This window comes from Poromitra crassiceps, assembly GCF_964638095.1.
Source record: "Poromitra crassiceps genome assembly, chromosome: 2".
NCBI classification, from domain to species: Eukaryota; Metazoa; Chordata; class Actinopteri; order Beryciformes; family Melamphaidae; genus Poromitra; species Poromitra crassiceps.
The window spans coordinates 32,367,116-32,385,264 of NC_139624.1; the positions used below are offsets into that span (position 1 = coordinate 32,367,116).

General features: G+C 45.6%; 1 protein-coding gene across 1 annotated transcript in view; it reads right to left on the reverse strand.

Annotated features, from left to right (window-relative positions):
• Positions 1-11,827, reverse strand: part of strip2 (striatin interacting protein 2) — a gene marked incomplete at both ends in the record, with an annotated part of 78,144 nt that extends 66,317 nt beyond the window's left edge. Inside the window, 3 exon segments of the mRNA XM_083655491.1 lie at positions 11,711-11,715; positions 11,718-11,793; positions 11,795-11,827. Coding sequence (XP_083511617.1) covers positions 11,711-11,715; positions 11,718-11,793; positions 11,795-11,827 — 114 coding nt within the window.
• Between the last annotated feature and the right edge of the window lie 6,322 nt (positions 11,828-18,149).

Consider the following 18,149-nt stretch of genomic DNA (forward strand, 5'->3'; position numbering starts at 1 on the left):
ATACGGGAGGTGCCACAGGCCTCCACCGGATACTCACCGTTCGAACTCCTCTACGGCCGAAACCCCCGTGGCCTACTCGACCTGGCCAAGGAGGCCTGGGAAAGCCAGCCCTCCCCCCTCCGGAATGTTATCGAACATGTGGAGCGGCTCCAGGAGAGAGCCAAAAAGGTCTGGCCACTGGTACGGAGTCACATGGAGGAAGCCCAGGCAGCCCAGGCGCGCACCTATAACAGGGGAGCCAAACCCCGGCAGTTCCAGGTAGGAGAGAAGGTCCTGGTGCTGGTGCCCAGCCATGACTGCAAATTCCTGGCAAAATGGCAGGGACCATTTGAAGTAACCGAGAAGGTCGGGCCAGTGAATTACCGGGTCTGTCAGCCGGGGAGGAGGAAAGGCCACCAGATATACCACATAAACATTCTGAAGCCATGGCACGACGCCGAGAGACCCGGCCCCCTAGCCCTCCTCACCCTCGCACAACCCAGGCCACCGCAGACGATCCCCGTGGACATCGGACAGGACCTGGGGCCAGAGCAACTACAAGATCTCAAGGAACTCCTAGGAAGGAGTCATGATGTTTTCTCCGAGCTGCCAGGACGGACACACGCTATCCAACACGACATTGAGACGACGCCGGGAAAAGTGGTGCGACAGCGGCCCTACCGCATCCCCGAGGCCCGGAGAGAAGCCATCCGGGGCGAAGTGAAGAAAATGCTCGAGTTGGGCGTAATAGAAGAGTCCCACAGCCCCTGGTCCAGCCCCATTGTCATTGTGCCGAAGCCAGACGGGACGCTTCGGTTTTGCAATGATTTTAGAAAACTGAATGAAATATCCACTTTTGACGCATACCCGATGCCAAGGGTAGATGAATTAATCGAGCGGCTGGGGCCCGCTCGATTCGTGAGCACCCTGGACCTCACCAAAGGCTATTGGCAGGTACCCCTAACCAGACGGGCGAGAGCCAAAACCGCATTCGCGACCCCCGACGGCCTATTTCAATACCGCGTCCTCCCCTTTGGAGTACACGGCGCCCCGGCCACATTTCAGCGACTGATGGACAGAGTCCTCCGGCCCCATCGCGCTTATGCGGCGGCATATCTAGACGATATCGTCATACACAGCAGCAGCTGGGAGCAGCACATGACACAGCTGGAAGCGGTGCTGGGAGCCCTCCGCCGAGCCGGACTCACCGCCAACGCCAAGAAATGTAAATTGGCATGGACAGAGACAAACTACCTGGGATACACCATAGGCCGGGGGTGCGTAAAACCCCAAATAACCAAAGTGGAGAGGATACAAAATTGGCCCCAGCCCAGGACGAAAAAACAAGTAAAATCCTTCCTGGGCCTGATTGCATATTATTTAAAATTTGTAAAAAATTTTGCCACCATAGCAGCCCCGTTGTATGACTTAACGCGCCAGAAGCTGCCCCACCATGTCAAATGGACGGAGGAAACAAACGCCGCATTCTGTGCCCTAAAGGAGGCGCTCTGCCGAGAGCCGGTGCTGATAGCCCCAGACTTCGCTAAGCCATTCATCCTACACACAGACGCCTCAGGAACAGGAATAGGAGCAGTGCTGGCGCAGGTAATAGATGGGGATGAACACCCCGTTACCTTTATAAGTAGAAAATTGCTTAAACATGAGAGAAACTACTCAACCGTAGAGAAGGAATGCCTGGCGGTGAAGTGGGCCATTCACTACCTACGCTACTACCTATGGGGCAGGGTATTCACCCTCATCACGGACCACGCCCCCCTAAAATGGATGGCGACGAACAAGGATAAAAATGAGCGGGTAACGCGGTGGTTCTTGGAACTTCAGAACTATAAGTTCAAAGTGGAACACAAACCAGGAAGAGAGATACCACACGCAGACGCCATGTCACGCCGAGATGAAGCAGGGGAAAGTGAAGCTCCCCGCACTGGCAGCGAGCTTAGGGGGAGGATGTGTGGAGTCTCGTCAGCCTACCCCCTGACAGGTGAGAGCAGGAGGACAGCCAGCCACCACAGTGACGTCAGAGCAGGGGGATCCCAACAGAAACGCTGTCTGGGACGCGTCATCACTGATAGGTACTTCCCCAATTATGTCCTGAATCAGTGGGACCGCTAGCAGCCGGGCGCTGTTAGGAACAGAGCGCCCGGCTGGAACAGATCCCCAATCAGTGGCCCTAGAAAAACAGACGCCGCTCTGAAGCTCACTGTGTGGCCGGTTTTCCTCCAGGTGGAAGCGCTCCTTGCTGTCGGGCGGTAAGTCAGATTTCCACTCCTCTCCCTAAACATTCTCGTGTCATAAAATGATGTTGCCTGACAGACCCTCTCTCCTCTCGTCCACAGGCACGTTACGGGAGCACTTAAACGAGGAACGGAGCCCGGGCTACGTGGTGGGGAGCAAACCCCCTCACTGGCCCCAGGCTAACCCAGCCTACTTTAGTTATATATATTTCATGGACATACCCCGATAAGGGAAGAGTTTTCATTTTGGTGAATAAAACAACGCTTCGGCGTTTAAAACTGTTTTATGTGTCTTGGATTGAATCAGAGTTGCCACAAAGCCTATAGATTGACACATTGACACTTGGGCCTTAACTGTATCACTGTGAGTTGTGGAGGACTTGTCGCTTTCTTAACCTTTTCTCCTCTTCTTATTTTTTACCCAGCCCTTTATTTTGCACATAACCCTAACCCTTTGTCAGTGTAACTGGTTGAAAACTGTTACACTTAATATTGTTCGGCCCGCGACTCCTTATATTTTTCTGTATGTGGCCCACAACCAAAAAGGTTTGGCCACCCCTGATTTACAGCCAGTGTTAGGAGTAACTAGTTACTTGTAACTTAATTACTTTTTGCAGTAACTAGTAATCTAACAAATTACTTTTTCAAATGTAATAACTCAATTACAGTTACTAAAATAGTAACTGGGCTAGTTACAGTACTAGTTACTTTAGGACATGAAAATAGCAGACACCTTCAGAGGATTATCCGGTTTCTGATCCTCAGACCTAGTCTGGGGAGAGACACCGCCTCCCTGCATGGCAAAATTGTGCCACACGCTGCAGCAAAAGCCCCAGAGGCTAATGACCTTGAGTAGGCTATAAGCCCCAGAGGCTAATGACCTTGAGTAGGCTATAAGCCTCCCCAATAAGCAAATGTTCAAGTATCCCGTCCCATGCAGGTGTATGAGGTGTCAATGTCTGACCATGTTCCTTTTGTGATCTCTCTGGATATTGATAGTCTTCCTGAGATGTCTGGTGAGGTTAATGGTGCCTGCAATGCTTGTTTTGCAATGCTAAAATAGATTGGGCTAAGCTCACAATGATGTCATGGCATACCATGGGGAGAACTGATGTCCTCTTGAGTGATGTATGTTATTTACCCATAGATGCTATTATGTGCTCTGATGTCAACTGTAATGTAAGGACCTCTGTGCTATGTATGATAGTACTGTGGGAGCTGTGTATGAGGCCAGTAGACCATTCCTCACTTACTCTAATAAGGCACATAACATCAAGCCAGGGTGGAATAACTAAGTATGTAGCTGTCCATCATGCAGAAGCTAAGGAGGCTTACAGGACCTGGGTTCTGGCTGGTAGGCCCAGACAGCGGCCTGAGCTGGACTACAAAAAGCTCACCAAAGCTAGGTATAGATATGCGCTTCACTATGTCTGCAAACATGAACAAGTTATGAGAGCTGACTATATGGCTGAGAAGCTGCTTGGTAACAATGTCACTGGCTTCTGGAAGGAGGTGAAAGCTCTGAACACGAGCAATACATTGTTACCATCATGCACCATAGAGAGGGTTTCCGGTGCTGATAATAATATACCTGAGTTGTGGAGGCAACATTACTCTGCTCTTTTGTAGTTGTGTTAACAGTGATCCCTATAATGTGAGCAACATTGTCAATAGTGATACAGTGTCAATTACAACTAAGGAGGTCTATCAAGCTATAATACAGCTTGCTGATAATATAAAGCAAGGCTTAGAGATCATATCACTGTAGAGCCTTTTAAGTTAGCAAGCCCTAAGGCTGCAGCTCTTCTTGTCATTTGCTTTACTGGCCTGATGACCCACGGTCTGTTGCCGGACTCTATGTTGTCTGTTGCTCTGTTACTAAGGTTGGGAGCTTGGATAATTATAGGCCACTTGCACTAGCCAGTGTGTTATCCAAGGTACTGGAAAGGATTGTATTAGATTGTTCAAGTTCTTTCATTCTTACCAAAGAATAGGCTACCAGTTTGGCTTCAAGGCTAAGCATCTCATTGATCATTGATTTATGTATCCATGCCTTGAAGGAAGTAGTTGAAATGTATAGAACTCCCCTGTTTTAATTGGTTTTACTGATGCCTCCAAGGCTTTTGATGGAGTCACTCATCAAAAGCTGCTGTCAAAATTAAGTCAAAGATGTGTGCCTGGCAGCATAGCACACATCCTGGCATACTGGTCTGCCAAAACAGACTCATGCAGGTGAAATAGGGCAATAGAGAGTTTCTATCCCCTGTGGCATTGGTAATGGAGTTCGGCAAGGGGGGCTACTCAGCCCTCTTTAATTTGTACATGGATGATCTATCTGACCAGCTAAGCTAAGAGGCTGTCGGACTGGTTGTATGATTGGTAACAACTTGGTAAACCATCTTATGTATGCAGACGATCTGGGGTGAAAATTCCCCTAGCAGTGCTGGGTTACAACAGCTGCTGATTATGTACTGTTTATGGGGTCAAATTTGATGTGAAATTCAATGCTAAAAAGAGTGCTCTTATGTTATGTAGAACAAAAGGGGACAGGGACCTCACTTTTCCTGCTTTTTATTTGTCAGAGAAAATGGTGGAGTACTGCTAGTGACCTTTTTGTACGGTAGGAGTTAAAGCAGCTACGAGCAACTTTTTCGATTGTTATTAAACAGTATAAATTTAATATCAATGCATCACATCTTACCTCTAATAGTCGACGAGACCAACGCAGAGTAGTCTCGCTTGAGCCCCGAGTGAATCGGCCAGTGTAGGCTGTCTGTGGCCAGGGAAGATCAGGAAGTGAAATGAAACGGTTTGCAGCAGGCACTTCGGCCATAACCACAAAATAACTTCCAAAAAACTTGTTAGAATATAACGAAAGATGTTCGCGAGAGTATGCGTGGCGTTCACATTGTTTATGTTATGTTGCTAGGCAGCGCAAACGGCGAGGCAGGCAGCTGCGTTTCACTTCCGGGTTTCACTTCCGCGTTTCACTTCTGGGTAGCCGGGCCGGCGATAAGGAGAGAGAGAGAGAGAGCCCCCTGTTGACGCGAGTTTAGACAGACACAGACTAATAATCACCTAAGGGAGCAATCTCAGATACACACGGCTTTGGTCTCAGCTTCTATTATAGGTAAGATGTGATGCATCAATATTGTAATTATACTGTTTAATAACAATCGAAAAAGTTGCTCGTAGCTGCTTTAACACTTTTCAGGCGCTCTGGAGAAATCTAATGTACAAATTTATTTGTCGAATTTGTTGAATGTTTCTCAGAATGCCATTATCATGCTGCTGACTAATCCTGGTTTTATCGAAGCAAAAAATTTAAAAGTTACTTTCCATAGTAACTAATTACTTTGAAGAAACTAGTAACTTTAAAGTAATTAAATTACTTTTTGAGAGAACTAGTAACTGTAACTTTAACAAATTACTAATTTTCAGTAACTTGCCCAACACAGCATGCATGGTCACACCACTGCTACCAAGACTAAGCAGCAGGATAAGCCTAGAACTGTAGGATTGTATCACAACATTGAGAGTTTTGTCAGTGAAACCCAAGCGTGATCTCTGTCTGGGATTGGGTGGGGGGGGATCTCATGGTTAAATAATTCAGTTGGTGACAGGAAGATTACTGGTTTTAATTCCTGTATCTTTTGGGCAGGGGAAGTGAATTTTCCAGAATTCCCCCCAGGGATTATTAAAGTTTCATTTTATGCTAATGAAAAACACTCTGGTTCTTGCTGAGATGGTACTGAATTTTTGATCTGTCTAATGCTGCCTCTACTCCCCTTACTTAAGTATGTGTTTTTCTTAGTGAGCTATCTAACTGTGCTGTCATGTAACTATCACCTACTGTATAAAATACCCATTGTAATAGTGGAAAATAGGTCTGCTGGGAGTTTCTACTCTGGATTGTTTACGGCACCGAGCCAAACTAATTTGATTTGATCTCATCACTTCACTTGTGTTGTCAGGAAATTAGATCCTCTTGGGAGCACAGATGATTCAACAGCTTTACCTCGAGGTCTGAGTCTGGATGGAGGGAGCCTGACCATGTGCTGCCGCCCTCTCTATCACAAGTCTATCAGTCACAAAGACCACAACAAGCTCTGAGAGGCGTTCAGAGCCACTGGAGTCAATCAAAGAAGAGTTTTTTTGTTTTGTTTTTGCAGGTGTCCAGCTCTCCAGGGATTTCCTTTTCTCGCTCCACTTCTGCTCTTTCCACTACATCAGTGGTTCCAAAACTTTCTTTTCCTGGGGACCCACTTTTTAAAAACGACAAACCATCGCGACCCAATAAAGATTGTGAGAAGACAAAATGTAATCTTCGGTACCCGTAGTCGAGATCTACTGTAAGATCTAAGTGGAGCGGACCGCAACCACACAACGGCAATGGGCTCCGGGCAGTCTTCTTCATATACAGAGGAAGACTGTGATTGTGGTTTCTGTAGCAAGTGGGGTTGCTAGTCCCATGCCAATTACAGAGGTCTAAGCTACAGCTGTTGAAAATACATGTGAAAATGCATAATCGCTTAGTTTTTGGTATAGATCTTATGGGCCAAGACTGGTTGACTGTGTATGGAAGTCAGAAGCAATCTACCGGCTGAAATGTACACAGTGTCAAGAGTTTAGGAGGAGCTGGATGACTAATTCCTGAGGACAAGTGACTTGTGGATGTGTTGTCAGCGCCTGCAGCGTGGTGAAAAGAAAATCCTTCACATCCCGAACCCCTTCCCGCTGTAATGGAGTCCGAGCCCGTATCGATAAAAGCTGCCGGACCACGCTTTGAGCAGTGCCATGGAGCTGTGCTATGGCCATTTTCTGATGGGAGTTTGTTGCTTTTCTCTGCTTCCTGGTTTTGTTAGACAATCATGGTCATTCCTGTACACCTTTAGACATGCTGTAATATTTCACAAGGTGAGTTAATGGCGGGAAATGAGTTAATCGCGGCTCACTTGATTTACTCAAGACAAATGCCTGAAAACAAACTAGGAATAAAATGTCCAAACGTTTTGTCTTTGGTGTCAAATCAATATCAGTCAAAGTCAGCAGTAGGGTAGCTTTTCAATAGACGGTTTTAACTTGACAACAAAAACATTCAAATTGAACTTCAGCTCACTTCCTGTTGCAGTGTTTGCTATGGACATAAAAGAAAAAAAAACATTCAAGTGCAGGACTGACCATTCCATGCAAACCGTCTATACAGCTGAGCGGCGAAAACAAAAGTAACGATGTCGAGTGAATATTTCTGCAGTTTGCCGAATGCTGAGAAAAAGGAAGTGCTGTGGGGTTGCGCTCTGGTGAAAACCATCTATAAGCAGCTAGATAACAGCGGCACACTATAGACGGGTTTCTGTGCAACGTCATCACATAGATGTGCGCGCATCGCCGGGGTAGAAAGCCTCTCCACACATTAGACATGTATGCTCCACACACTCGTTTGAGTTGACTGCTGCCTCGCCTGGAAAGCAGACGAGAGCAGCCGAGCGCAGTCAGGCGAGAAAATGTAGAGTGACAGCTTGGAATAGATATAAAATTGAAGTTTCTACACTTTACTGTGGATTTGTGATGCACCTGTGTTGAACCAATGGGCGATCAGCTCGATGCGTTTCTCGTCATCCTCTGTCCCTGCGCGCGCATGCACCCACTAATGTTTGTATACAAGAAACCCGTCTATACAGTATCCGTCTAGCCCTATTCGAAACTGTTCCCTATCCACCTTATTTCTAGCTGCCATGATATGTGAAATATGGGTGCTTCTTCCGGTGTAATCCTCCCAGCCCCCTCCCACCATTACGTTGTTGACACAGACACAACATAGCCCGTCTGTAAACCATGTTTCAAAGCTGCAGGCAGGCGAACCGTGAACAGAGCAAATCACATCCAGCTTGGCCAAAAATCTTGCTGATAAATATCCCAAGTTTTTCAAAGAGCAACAGAAATAGCGGATGTGATAGATAACATTATGACATTCCCTCAAATTAGTCGTCAAACAAGTGTTGTGACAAGCAACGTTTTTTCCAGCATCAGAGTTTTGAGGAAATGCGCCAGCTGCCACAATCAGTCACATTCTAGACCGGACCTTGCACCCATAATTATTTTACAGCGGGGCATTCAAAAATAAGGTGGATAGACCCTTTTCATGGGGGCCATTTTGTGTGGAAAAAGCAGGGTAAACACAGGTGCCAGCAAAACACTAATGAGGGTTTCCAACTTCCATGATTGGAAGGATCTATTACAGAAATAGTGGTGGACTATATAGTGTGTTCGCCATTTTTAACTAGTGTCCGAATTCTCAACTGTTAATTTGATTCACTATATACGAGGGATCAGCCGAGCAGCATTTTGGTAAACAATCACTGGGTGGCAACGGCAATGGAACCCTATGGAGCCCAAGTGGCGCGAGGCTTGAGTGTCTGACTCACACACACAATTTTAACACGACATGCATATATTATGCATAAAACTCTTGAGCTAATTCTGCTCTCACTCAGAATGTCAAAATATAAGCGATGTGACGTATTGTTCTTGGGATATTAACGTTTGTTTGGCACAACTCATACTATTAACTGCCGCGGGGTTCCGCATTTCTGGGTGGCAAGTGACGTCACGCTGATTCGTCCTATAGTCCACTATAAAATACCCACAATGCACTGCAATGTCTAGTGAACAGTGAATGTACTCTACATTGTCTCCCATCTACCACAATGCAATGCGGTTGTGTTTACCAAGAGTGAGGTAGTGTCCGAAACTCATTTGATCGTTCCCTATAGTTCACTATGATAAACACTACATGGGGAAATAGTGAATGAGTGAACCATTCTGAACACGGCATCTGCCCGGCTCTACGCTGTGCGCCACCTGCCGATAAGGAACCACAACTACCTGAGACATATACTGGTCAAGTCCCGCCCCCCCCCCCTCCTCCCATTTTCTCCCCAATTGTACTTGGCCAATTCGTCCTGCTGTCCCGGTCTTTGCTCCACCCCCTCTGATGATCTGGGCAGAGTTGTAGACTTGAGACTAGCACATGCTTCCTCCAACACATGCAGTCGGCAGCTGCTTCTTTTTCACCTGACAGCGAGGTGTTTCACCGGCAGGACGTAGTGCGTGGGAGGATCACGCTATTCCCCCCAGTTCCCCTCCCCCCTGAATAGGCACCCCGAGCGACCAGAGGAGGCGCTAGTGCAGCCACCAGGACTCATCTCATAGCCCACTGGCTTTCCACCCGCAGACACGGCCAATTGTGTCTGTAGGAACGTCTGACCAAGCCGGAAGTACCGCTGCCAGGAATTGAACCCGGATCTCCGCGAGTGCTTTTATTTCTAAACTACCCAGACCAGCCATATTATGGTCCAGTTGACCTACAGCTAGAACATGAAGTCAACTGGACCATAATATGTATATATTATATTATATATTATATTATAGCTGTAGGGTAGATGCTACAGCTGCACACAGTACCATAACGCTCATGCACTGCTGCCTGCACACCGCACAAGCCCTTTCTATTTTGCTCAACGTTTGATGCTTCAATTTGTTAGAAAACAAGCGGCCTGGTGGAGAGCCCATACCATCCCCAGAGAACGGAGGTGGCATGTGAACGTGTGAGAGGTGTGACAGGCAAAGCATGTGACGTCTCTCCTGCTCTAAATCTCTGTAGGCATCGACGGCAGCACAGCACAGCCTCCTTGCCTGTATAAGTACCTATGGCAGCACAGCCTTGCCTCCCTGCTTGCTCCATCTCGGTCCTTCTGTCCTCCAATCTTTATTTTCTCATCCAAATCTATCCCTCAGGTGTTCCCTCGTCCCCCCCCCCCCCCCTCCCCTCCGACTGACAATAAAAAAGCGTGTCTTCCTTTCCAAACTGGCAGAGCCCCGGATAGCTCGCACACTCTGTGCCACATCAGTGTGTACAAACACCGGGCACAGTGTCAAGGCGGGCGGACCACCCCCTCACTCCTGCCAGCATATGCCACATACACAGCAGATGACCACTCTACCAATACAAATGCATGACACACAGTGAACGCCCACCTCCCAAAAAGAGAAAAGCTGTAGTGATGATCTCTCGTGGTTTTTGTTTACACGTTCACTGACAGACTGGTGCTTTTGTGTGAATTCTAGGCTAAAGCTAAACTCATTCAAACAGATTGAGTATAGCGACTGGTTGGAGGGGAAAGGAACGGCAGACACATGGCTTTGGTGTTAAAGGGCTTTAGAGCAGTGGTTCACAAACTTTGTTTCATCACGACCCAATTCACAACAAAAAGATCTCCTGTGGCTGCCTGCTCCTGACCCAGTCTTTGGGAAACACTGCTTTAGACCATGCCCATCATTCAAAGTACAACCTCAGCACCCTAGAAACCAGGGGAATATGCTCTAATTCCCTCAAAACCATTGAATGTGTTCATACAAAACACACACACACACAGGATAGTATTGACTGGGTCTTGTCCCAGACTGCAGCCTAGATTTGTCCACCAGCCTGGATGTATCTTGGTCAAACACTGGGAATGAAAATGCATCTTCTCATTATTTCATGAGGGAGTGAATGACTTCATGCCAGTGGAAGAGCTGTTATCAAACTGAGGCATGTTGACTTCATACTTAAGACAGTAGAACATAGCGGTGGCCCATACAGTATTTCACTAGGCACAGCCCAATACACCTGATCAAAACAGCCCCTTCATCTCAACATGAAAGCAATTGGATTGTGGGAATCGTGGGGTCGTGAGAATGTTTCCCCAAGCCTCTTCAATTAGATCTGTGGCAATATTTCCTTATGAATTATCATCATATACATCATAAATCAAAATATGAACAATCATGCTCAATAGCTCAACCTGGAATTAAAAGATCCAAGAAGCAAATAATAAGTAAGGTGTGATCTTATAGCAGATTTAGGGATATCCAAATCCAAATGGCACAGCAAAACTATAAGTCCCAATATGAATATTATGCTGATAGCATACCATCATTAGGTCATAGATCTATTCTACCACTATACCACAAGTCCCTATAGGAATATGGTATATTGTGGTTATTGTTCGTTGTGGTGATGTGGTCCTACAGCATGCAGCAGCCACATTTCACCATCTGCATTTTCCACGTTGAGAATCACTGTAGGATTACTGCTGGGGTTATTTATAGGAGCCGGTGGCCAAAATAACACCTCGGTGTCTGCCTGCCTGCATGCTTCCAGCCAAGGCAGGCAGGCTCTCTCTGTCACTGCATGGAAAAGGACATTGAGCTGAACAACAAACACACACACACACACACACACACACACACACACACACACACACACACACACACACACACACACACACACACACACACACACACACACACACACACACACACACACACACACACACACACACACACACACACAGAAACACACACCCCTCGGGTCGTTCCTATAGGTGCTGTAGTGACCGACTGTACACAGAGAAGCCTCTCTGATTTAACGTTACTTCGACTCCTTCTCCTCATTGAACACATCTTTCCCTGTCGGTCTCTGTCTGCCGCCGTTACCGTCAATGTTATTAATGATAGGTAACATAGCCTACCTCCATGTCCTCCGCCTGCATCTTTCACGGTCGCTCGGCTCACTGTCCCCTCCGCGGATAGTGCATACCGGGTCCGGTGAAGAGCTGCACGCCACGGCACCGACTATACTGCTGCTCCTCGACCGACTGAGAGTTGTGTGTGCCGTGGATCTCCTGCTCCTCCTCCCCGGGTCTCTGTGCGCGTCCCGGGAGGGGCGGGGTTAGAGTGGATGCTGTGGTCAATAATTAGTCGCTTAATCGATTGGTCGGTCGACAGAAAATAATCGAAATTTTTTATTAAAAAAAATATTAATCATTTAGCATAGTGTTTAAGAAAAACAAATGTGCTACTAAAATTCCCCCCTTCTTAAATGTGAATATTTAAGTTTTAGTTAGGGCATTCTAACACCTCAATTTATTCCAAACCAAATCCAGAGAAAATTCTTGGGAGCCAATCAAAGTTGCAGTTGGGGTAGGCTACCTGAGGGCTGGGTGAAAAAAATGAAAAGTAAAAATTGTCCAATATTAGCTTATGGGGGTGTCTAACTAGGGGTTTTGGGGGTGCTGAATTGATTCCAACCATTAGTTTTAAGTAGGCTATAAAAATGTATATTTTATTAAAATATTACAAACAGAAATGTATCTCAATTGAAATCTTGGTTAGTCAGTTCTGTAGTCTAGTTCACCCTATACTCATACAACTCCCTGGCATCTCCCTCACTCCTCTCGTCACCTGGCTGATGTTCTGGCAAGAGTTACCATGGCAGTTGCCGCAAGAGAGATAAGCCTGGAGAGAGTGCTCTGCTGCAGCTCTTGTTGACAGGGGCAGTTTCTCAGGTTTGATTCTCTCAGCAGCCGCCCGCTTGCTGAAGATGTCAAATCTCAAGTCTTTGGGTGGTTTTGTGCGGAACATGAGCTTGAATAGTTCACAGTCCGCTTTGTTATCTTTCTTGGCTCGGATGTCCAGACCAGAATCATGTGCATGGCCCTCTCCGCTTTGTCAGTCTTGCAGAGCTTGGTTAGCAAAGTTTATTTACTAAACTGGGACACTGTATCGCAGCAGGAGAAGCTGTGCAAGAAGATCAGACATCCAGTACTGGTATCTCTCTGGGAGGGTCTCCCGGATGTTTCTGACATCGTAAGATGTTTCTTTGGTTGAAGATCAGGTGGTGTGCAGCGTGATGAATCAGCATAACCATGACGTCTGTGTCCTCAGCCCTCATCTCAACAGGGGACTCTCTTGCCTCATCTAGAGCTGCCTGGAACATAGAGGCCATTTACACCTGACGTTAATATGCATCTTCTGCCATCAGATTGCAATCTGATTGCAATCTGATGGCAGAAATGGGTGTCCTCTCAATCCGCATAAAGTTGCTGTATCCAGATTGAGAGGATACATTACATTTACACTTGTGTTCAATGTGTACACAATGCATCCCTGACCACCTCCGGAGGTGGTTTGGCCGATCAGATTGCACTCCTTCTTCAATGCGTTTTGGGGGTGTTTACACCTGTACTTTCAAGTGATAAAACACAATCTGATTGCAATCTGATGGCAGAAAACACATGTGTAAATGGCCTCACAGAGCAGAGGTGTCCACATCATTGAATTCCTGTACACTGATTCCATTTCTACTGAATATCTCAGCGAGTAGCAGACTGATCTGGGCCTTGTTGCTCTTGTTGTCAAGGAACTTTTCTCTTGGAACGATGCTTTTGATGTCTGGGCGAATCAGAATGTCACAGCATGCATTCTTTGTGATCCTGGTCCTCGATGGAGCTGCCGCAACCGTCAAAGACCACAGTGATCTGGAGGCACTGGCTCCCCATGGACTTCACAAACCATATAGCTCTCAGCGAACTTCACAAACCATATAGGTAGCTCTCAGCGATGTCCTTCCAGGTGAGGTTAGCCTCCAACCTGACATTGTGCAGGAGCCACTCACCATCAATCACAAGGCTTGTGCAGGGGGTTTGTTCAATGTCCACAAATGCCTTCAGGACCCTTGCTAGGGCAGCCTTGTGTGGTCTTTGTTAAAAAGAGACATCAGTGTTGGCGTCAACTCAAATCGCAGGGCTTATTTGGCCTTGACTTCATGCTCACTGATGATGATGAGGCGGTTGAGCTGGAGTGAGTCAATAACTTGACTTTGGGTCCACTTCTGAGGCTCTCTAACGATTTGCCCTTGTGCTTTGTTTCCATTGTATCCAGAACAGTTTGTCCGTCATCAGTCTAGTTGTTTCTGATTGGAATTGTGTGTGTGTGTGTGTGTGTGTGTGTGTGTGTGTGTGTGTGTGTGTGTGTGTGTCTGTGTGTCTGTGTGTGCGAGAGAGCACGCGGGCACATTTTGCAGTAAAAACCTGACCTGGAGGGATATGCAACATCTGGTAAAAAATACCAATATTACTCATTTTCGGCATGTGCGAAAAGCAGACGTGGCCGATTTAATGGCCAGGGAGTCGTTTTTACTCAAAACTTGGTTGGAATCGATTCAATCAGCACCCCCCAGAAACTACTAGTTTAGCTAATATTGGCAAATCTTTACTTAAATGTTTTCTCCCAGGCCCTCCAGGTACCCCAACTTTGATTGGCTCCCCAGAGTTGTCACAGTGGATTTGAGTTGGAATAAATTGAAAGGTGTTAGTAGACACCTATGTAAACACATTGGTGAAGAAAGCTATTGGTAAACAATTTTTTCACAGATGGTTAGAAAATGTTCTAAAGTGCCCTAATTATTTAGTTTTCTATATGACACTGATTAGGCTATCTTAGGGGTGGGGAATGTTGGACAGCCAGTGGTTCTCAAAGTGGGGTCCACCGGTCCGGCGACCCCCAGGGGTCCTTGAGGACTTCCACGGGGTCCCCAGAAAAAAGGGGAATAAATTATTTTCACTTCAGCATCAGTTTTATTAGCCAAGTATGTACACAAGGAATTTGACTCCAGTTTGCGTTGCTCTCAAATATACTCACTGTTAGAGAATGAAATTCCACAGCCAAAAGGTAAACAGTGAACCACTTGAAGGAAACCAGTTGAAATGAAATGATGGAGCCAGGAGTCAGAAGAAGTCGTCTGATATGATGTATTTGACATAGATCTTGGCCAAGAGCAAGAGATGCACTCTTGGGCAAGAGATGCACTCTTGCATATTCACGAATGGATACACAGGCTTACATACATTGAACAGAAAGTCAAAGATACTTATAGGACACACATCAGATTACATGTCTTGACGCACACTTGAAGGCTACTCTGTAGACTCAACCTATCTGTTATTCTGGCCCTGTAGAGGGCACCGTGGCACGGTGACAGGGCACAGTGTGCGATAGAGAGGAGCTGCAAATGTAAGGTACAAGTTATCTAAATACGTCTGTCTGTGTATGTACACAGGTTATCCAAATATGATGTCTATGTGCATGTGTACACAGGTCATCTAAATATGAAGTATGTCTGTGTCATAACTATATGTAACTAAAATGGAAATGTATATGAATATATTAATAACTAGTGATTGTCCAAATAAAGGCTAATGTGATGTAAATTTTCTCTATCACTCACACACATGAAAAAGGTAAGCACAAGTTAAATTTGAGGATGATCAGCTTGGGCTTTGGGGTAAATGTGATTTTGACATTTGAACAAACAACTAACCGATTAGTCGAGAAATTGGAAAATAATCAACAGATTATCTATGAATTGCATCCCTAGAAGCAATTTAGTGTCAGGCTCAATAAACTAATAAAAGGGGCTGATGGTTGGTAATATAATTAATACCTTAACACATGTAAGTGTAATATAGACTTTTCAACTCGACAACATACATTGCCACCAGCTTACTTCCTGTTTGCTAGCACAATAACTGACAGGACATAAGCTAGGTTCCAAACTGTTAGCAACACAATTCCGTGAAAACCACTGGGTACACTGGGAAAACCTATATATTTTTTTATTTGAGGGAGTCCAGTGCCATACACACACACACACACACACACACACACACACACACACACACACACACACACACAGACATCAGTATTAACCATTACATATCTTTGGGGGGGGGGGGGGACCGGAGCACCCGGAGGAAACCCACACAAACATGGGGAGAACATGCAAACTCCTCACAGAAAGGACCTGGGACGGATCGGCGTTTGAACCCAGGAACTCCCTGCTGTGAGGCAACAGTGCTAACCAATGAGCCACCGTGCCTTAATTCTGGTGGTTTGGTGGCATTCATGTTCTCACTTTGGCTGCAGGATTACATGGTTCTCTGTGAGTTGAGGAAATCCTCCGACCTCTTCGGCTCATGAAACCGATTCAAAGCCACACTAGATAATGTCAAGCTAAAAACAAGGCTGCTCCTTTTAGTTCCTGAAAAGTTATTTTGGAGATATGAGGTTTCCGCCCAACAGTGAAGTCTGTAAAGCAGTTTGTGGTAATCCAATAATATAGGGCAGGTGTTCCCAACCTTTTTGGGCTTGTGACCCCAGTTTGCCGTCACAAAAATCTACAGACCCCAGGTATTCACATTTCGGTATCATTAGTGGGGACCCATTGATACAGTAGGCCTATAGGGTATAGGAAGATAGTATGTAGGTAGGTACTTTTATGCTTATATGATGCTAATAATGATACAATAATAATAATAATAATAATAATGATGATGATACAAATAATCCAGCAAAACCATAAGTAGGGAAAGCTATTATGACAGTGATAATAAATACTACATCGAAAATAGAAGGGAGTGTTTTAAAATCACTATAATGTCACTACTGAGTCCATGCAGGAATATTATAGTGATTTGTGAGTGTACTGTAAGTAGACAAGGTCAGTAAATTAATGTTGATGTAATGGCTGCAAACATGGCAGGAAATCATTCAACAATGAGAGCAGCATTACATTAGTGCTCTTGTAAAGCACATTGGGGTGAACTTGTTTGATAAAAAGTGTTCTATAAATTAATCTGACCTGGTTTGACACTAAATAGTTCAAGTCCCCATAATTCAGTCTGTGTGTGAAAACTCAGAGAGAACCAGTTACACAAAGCACCTTAAGTTAAGATTTTCCTTAGAGTCCGAGTTAAGGTGTCTTCGGTTGCACAAAACACCCTTAAATCTTCTCCTTAAGATTAAACATTTTAAGAAAAACTTAAGCACAAGATTTAAGGGCGTTTTGTGCAGCTGATTATTTCTTTCAATTTCTTTGAGCCACATGGAGACAGGAGGGCAAGGATATTTCTACCCCCCCCCCCCCCTCCCCGCCCACCAGATTCATTCCAGACCCCTGAAAAGTGCTTTGGCAAATTATAGAGGCGATAGAAGCAACGGTGCACCTTGAAACTCCGGACAAACAGACAGACAGCTCTCCAATTATAGTGATGAGACAAACTGACCACCTCCATCAAAATATGTCAGTAGTATAAACTGCTGTCAAGGTGTTAGAACGTCCACGATGACCTTCGTCTGTCTGTCTGTCTGATCGAGTTTAGTCTCTTTCATCCCCCCTTTAGTGGAGCAACTGAATTATTGACCAGTGAAAGTGGGGGTACAGAAGGGGTGTTGATGTAGGCTGGCCACTGGTGTGGTTCTCTCCTCTCTACCGACACACACACACACACACACACACACACACACACACACACACACACACACACACACACACACACACACACACACACACACACACACACACACACAGAGACAGACAGACAGACAGACAGACACACACACACACACACACACAGACACACACTTTACTGGGGAAAAGCACTTAAGATGACATGATTGGATTGAACATTTTAATGAAGGCATGAGCCAAGGTCACATCGCTCTACTGCAGGCACGTGCACAGATAGACCTCAAAGGGGGCTTGAGCCACTGCCGTTTTGCCCTCCTACAGAGAAGTGCCCTTTTTAAAAACAGTGCAGATCTGGGTTTGACGAGTTTCGCAAGCTCAGTTTTTAAGCTACAGTGGAGCTTCTGGTATCATTGGAAACTAGAGATCCAGGCGAATATGTAGGTATCAGCCATATTATGCTAGATAGCTGGGGAAGTGGCAATAACAGCTCAAAATTCAGCAGCATTTTTGACAAAGGTCTGCAAGTGAGGTTGGCAGTTAGAGGGCTAGGTAAGAGTTGGACTGGATAACGTGAGAATTGACTGAAATACACTTAATGTATTTGCATTTACCATTAACTGTCATGTAGCAGTTTTTGAACCAATAACCTCAGTCATGGGTTTGTTTAAATGTATACATTTTAATATCCCTTTAACAATGTTGCAAAAGTAGTCATTTCTGGCATATTCATTTAAAATCGCTGGCGTGCCCTTTTATGAATTTGGGCCCCTGTGCCTCTAACATCC